Source organism: Triticum dicoccoides, chromosome 5B (assembly GCF_002162155.2).
Source record: "Triticum dicoccoides isolate Atlit2015 ecotype Zavitan chromosome 5B, WEW_v2.0, whole genome shotgun sequence".
Lineage (NCBI taxonomy): Eukaryota > Viridiplantae > Streptophyta > Magnoliopsida > Poales > Poaceae > Triticum > Triticum dicoccoides.
Genome location: NC_041389.1, coordinates 489387572 through 489392879, shown reverse-complemented (window position 1 = coordinate 489392879; position 5308 = coordinate 489387572). Strand labels below are relative to the sequence as shown.

Below are 5308 nucleotides of genomic sequence, written 5' to 3'. Positions count from 1 at the left end.
TTGCCTAGCTCCGATAATGGGCTTATGATATACCAGAGCTCCTGAGCTCAGTGAGAATACTCGGGGGTGGCATTGCCTTGCTGATAAGTGATATTGACAAAACGTAGATCGTGGGTTGGTAGGGAAGGTTGGGATATGGTGGTGGACGGTAGTGGATACGTTTGTGACATAGTCAAGACAGTGTTATGGGGCCAGCATGTGGTAGGAAGGGAGTGTGTGGGAAGGAAATGAGGAAGGACCAGCGAGTGTTATCGCTGACAAAGTAGGTAGTAATGGCGGTGGGCAGGAAATCGCTCAACTGCTCAGAATTATGGTTTGGTTAGAAAGGACATTGTACTTTCTGAGAGGATCGCTCAATTGTGTGGGTGGCGACTACGATGTGTTAGTGGTGTTGAGAGCCGACGGTCTTGGTGAGTTCCTGCGTGGCTCCATGGTTCTGTTTCTCAAGTCTTCAAAGCCATGTCTTCGATGGCGATCTCGCTCTATTGTTACGCCCATCGTGTGCTTTGTATTGTGAGTGTGGGCGATTCTCCTTGGGTTCTCTTTGTAGTAAGGTGGTTGTGCTTGATGTTGCGCGCTATTGGCACATTGTGGTGTGTCCATGTGTGCTCTTGGGGGAGGCTTCTCTACCTAGCCGACGGTGCGATGCCCTCTAGTCTAGGGTGAGAAGACAGTGGCCTTCTTGATGGTGGAGGCAGATGGCACCATCACCCGTCTCGTCAAGTGGGTGCCAGCAATAGTTGGACCGTTATTTGGCGGCTTAATTTCCCCCATGATTCATCTCGCTCTGATCCGAATGCACTGATGGTCAGGAGTTCAATGATGTAGCATGTGCTTCTAATTTTGTAGTCAATACTTTTCCTTCTTCACCTTGTATCGCCGGATGGGGTTGCATCTCCGTAGTCCTTTCAATTTTCTACTATTTGTAAGGTGTTATTTGTTGTAATCATCGCCAGTTGATGGTTTGTTAATATGGAGTTGAGCTAGACCCGAGCCTTTTCTCGAGCTCGGCTTGAGCGTTTTCTCTAGAAAAAAAACTTTCTGAGAGATTTTCTTATTTGGCCCTGAAAAAAGAATCTATTTGACACTCGCCGTAAAATTTATTTCCCTACGTGGCACTTGCATCAACTAGTAAATGCATACATACAATGCACATTAATATTAAGGAGGAAATTAATTGCACATTTACATTAGTTATGATATTAGTTACATTTTAGTTGCATGTTTACATCAGGTAGATAGAATATCAGTTACACGTTAATTACTGTATGTGACTAGCACCGACGTTGATATTTGATAATGATAGTAATTGCATGCTAAACATGTTGAACGCTCACATCAGAGCAATTTAGGTCGTTGGATTGACATGATTTGATGGCCGAGATTAATTAGATCTGCCCCTTTGGGTCTTTTCACATTGGTTTAGATTACACATGTCGGTTTTTTCCTCCACACACTAAATTGACCATGACTCTTAAACCATAGAAGTTTAAAATCTAATGAAATTAAGTAGAGATCGATGTATTTCTCTAGACCTGATGATCAAGCTTACGCAAAAAATAATTTAATTCGAAACGAAGGGAGTACTTGGGGCTGCATTCACCCGTCTCTAAAATTCCATGCTCATGAAAGATGGTACTCCCACGGAATCAAAAGCGTAAAGAAAAGCCGCCGGGGTGAACAAGACCAGGCGAGGCACGTGAAAGCGTCGTTGCGTGCCTTCCGAGGCGTCGCGGGTTCATCCAAACCAATTCCACGGGAAAGAAGACGCCAACCTTGCCATCTCATCTCGCCAATAAAAAAGGCGCCGAAACGCATAGGCAACATCTACTTTTCTTTCAGTTTCAAGGAAGAAGTTGGCATACGTACGCTCGCTGCTCATGCACGCACCAACTTGGTCCCATTTCCCCTTTTCAACAAGAAGCTGTCGAGGCGATGAGCTCGTTCGTTCGTTGGTTCTCCCAGCAGGATTTACTTTTCCACGAGTGCCATTTCATTCCCAGCACACTGACCTGTGCATACATACATTCCGTCGTGGGCGACACGACACGCCCGCTTGCTGTCCTGCACCGCACCGCTGCTGGTCCAGCGTCGTCCTTCCGCTGCTCATGATCGAGATCGAGATCGTCGGTCGACGCCACCTTTATCTTTATAAAAAAAGGTGCCAAATCTGGTTGGTTGTTGATATGTACTCCCTCGTACATGTACCCTTAACTCACAGCTAAGAAGACTTGGTGATTGCTTGTTCGCGTACTACCCTCTGAAATATCCTACGTCTCTCCAAGAGACTTTCGTACTACTCCAACTTCACGAGCCAGTCATGGGTACTCACCATGAGAGATTAATTAATCGAGAGATGCAATGGATCCCAGAATTCGTTATGAATGATTGCGCGGTTGTTGCGGACCAACAACAAATGTTGGCCCAGAAATCAGATGAACAGGTCTCCAGCAAATCTTCTCTGGATAAATAAACAGGTTGGGCAGACGGACCGAAATAGCCAGGAGGACCAAACGAAAAGGAACACAATCTTGGCGTGTTAAAACAGGCCAAGCTTCTTGCTTGCTCCTGGAAGCGCGGTCAAAAGTTCAACCCAGAGTGCGAGAATTACTACAAGGATGACGACAATGACAGGCATACTTCGGTGCTCAGTTAAACCCCCACTGAACATACCTATGCATCTTTCAACGCCACACCAAAATCCGCTCACACCGAAGGACACATAGCTCAAAAGGCCAGGAAGCAACTGCACACGTGCATGTGGCGGCCTTGTTCTAGTGCACACCGAAACGTTTCGCGATGATCTCGCTCATGTCGATGAACCTCTTCGCGCAGTTGCTCAGGCAGCTGGTCTCGCCGGAGCTCAGCTTGCTCCCGGGAGCGCCTGTGATGCACTTGTCCCAGCACTCGCTCGTCACCTTGCCGATCATCTCGCTCACCATCATCTTCTCCTTCTCTTGCTGCGTATATAAATACAGAATTTGGGTTAAGACTTGCAAGTTGGAGCACAGTATCAGGCAATGGACAAGCTGTCCGTGTCAACTAATGGATCACCCTGGTAACAGATGGGTAATGGTCAGGGGCAACACTCAAATATGATCCACCCTGGAACCAAATAAGTAGCACAAGGTAAACGCAAGTTAAGTTATGCCTTACAATTTTCAAGAAAGATAGGATGAATCTGACACCAGAACATAACATACCGATGATAACATCTCTACTTTGTCTACAAATACAAACAGCAAACTGTGTCACTGACTATCCATATCCGCCCCTAAAGGCACAAATTAACACGACATACACTTGCAAACAGAGCACAACATTATGGCGTTCTGAAGGATGACGCTCACACCCATGTATACATATCATAGTAGAACCCATCCTGCAGGTGGTTCAACACGTATGTGCACCTGCTGAACCGTGAACGGCATCTCGTAAAGATGCCACTAAATAATCCTTACAAGTTACGTTGGTATGGACCTCAGGGCCAATACTACCTGCAAGCTAAAACTAAAGAAGGAGATTCATTAGTTTAGTAAAGTTATTAATTGGAGAACCTACAACATCGGCTGGGCCAAAACTCATAGGCCTGCATCTATCTAGAAACTGCTACACATCACAACCACAACCGCTCACAGGCAACAGGTTTGAAACAAGAAATGCCAGTGACTGGATCACAAGGCAAATGCTTGCAAGGAAAATGGCCTGATAGCTTAAGTTGATGTAGGGAATCCTCAAGGTTACGCCCATTGCGCAATAGAGACAGAAGGTGGCAGCTAATGCTGATGAATGGAATCACTCAGAGCTGCTACCACCAGTCGCACGACGCAAAAGCAGACATGAGGCGCTCTGAAACCAAAGTTAACAGGCACTACTAACATGTAAGAACAGGCAGTGTGGACCGTACCACCGCTGCTCACCCGCTCCAGTCACCCACAAAATCAGCGCCCCAAGTCCCCCACCTCTACCACCCAGCGAGCATAGCCTGAGCCTGTAGTACCTACCAACAGACGGATCCGGCAAACAGCCGAAACCGGCCCGCTTCATAGAAAACAAAAAATCTACCACCACGCGACGCCTGGAACGAGCACGAGCACGGCGACCCCCCGCCCGCGGCCACGCCTAGGTGCGCCGCGAAGTGGAGCGCGCGGGGCTCGGAAATCCGAAGGCCAGCGGCGGCCGACGGCGCGTGCTTCGGGCGGGGCTCGAGAAATCTCGAAATCGATCGAGAGGATGCTGCGCAGAGGGAGTTCTCACCTCGATGAACCGCTGCAGCTGGGCCGAGTCGTCCATGGCTGATGGCTCCCGAGGGCGACGGCGCGAGGACCGCTAAAACCCTAGTTCCGGCGGAGGAGGAGGGGGACAAGAGGAAGAGGAGAGCGGAGAGTGTCGGGAGAGAGACAGGGGAGAAGCAGGGGTTTATGTGGCGGCCGTTGACCCGCTCCATGAGACTTGGGTTTGGGTTTGGGTTCGAAACTGGTCCAGTTCTACCAGGCCCAACACGGCCATGCTTCAAAATCAATGTTGCGGTGTTGGATGGAAGGGACATTGTAGCACAAGGAGTGATCCGAAGAATTGGTAATGGGGCTTCGACAAGTATATGGCAACATAATTGAATTCCTCGAGATAACTTCAAAAGGCCGATTACATCACTTACCCCTAATCCGCCAGAAATCGGACCTGATTGATGCTACGTCGGCTCAATGGAAGGAAGACGCGATACGATCTATTTTCAGTCCTTTTGACGCAGAAGAGATCCTCAAGATACCGTTGTGCACGAGGAATATAACGGACTTCTGGGCATGGCATGAAGAGAAACGGGGTCTTTTCACACTACGTTCTGCCTATCATATGATACTGAGAACGAAGCTTAGCAGGGAAGGTTGGCTACATGAGGAAGAAGGTACGTCAAATACCCAAGAGAGTAAGCAGTGGAGTGCAATATGGCATATACAAGTACCTTCGAAGTTGAGAATGTTTGTTTGGCGACTAGCCAGGCAGTCGATGCCCACAGGTGAGGTCCTTCACCATCGCCATATGGCTGATAAAGATACATGCCACTTATGCGGAGCCACAGATACATGGAGACACGCGCTGCTCAATTGCTCAATGTCGAGGAGTATCTGGGCCTTAGCTCCTGTTGAGTTTGCTGAAAAGGTGATCAGTTGCCAACATGAGAATCCAAAGCAATGGCTTTTTGCTCTACATGAAGTGTTGGAGGCTGAAGAGTTTAACCGCCTGGTGGTGATAGCATGGGCGATTTGGAGTGCCAGGAGAAAGGCGATCTACGAAGACATTTTTCAGTCTC

General features: G+C 48.2%; 1 protein-coding gene across 1 annotated transcript; it reads right to left on the bottom strand.

The window, feature by feature from the left end:
* Positions 1 to 2504: 2504 nt before the first annotated feature.
* On the bottom strand, positions 2505 to 5083 carry LOC119309838 (mitochondrial import inner membrane translocase subunit TIM8-like). The gene is made up of 3 exons (XM_037585745.1): positions 4961 to 5083; positions 4258 to 4329; positions 2505 to 2960 (listed from the first exon to the last, which is right to left on the bottom strand). Exons 1-3 carry the CDS (start codon positions 5081 to 5083, stop codon positions 2775 to 2777), a joined length of 381 nt encoding a protein of 126 aa, XP_037441642.1. The 3' UTR covers positions 2505 to 2774.
* Positions 5084 to 5308: the final 225 nt, after the last annotated feature.

Bases quoted from the DNA above. Each gene is read 5' to 3' on its own strand.
- LOC119309838 (XM_037585745.1), bottom strand. From the start codon at position 5,083: ATGTATCTGTGGCTCCGCATAAGTGGCATGTATCTTTATCAGCCATAT. The intron at 4,330-4,960 runs GTACTTGTATAT...CTAGGGTTTTAG, and splicing joins AAACATTCTCAACTTCGAAG to CGGTCCTCGCGCCGTCGCCC. The intron at 2,961-4,257 runs GTGAGAACTCCC...TTATATACGCAG, and splicing joins AGCTGCAGCGGTTCATCGAG to CAAGAGAAGGAGAAGATGAT.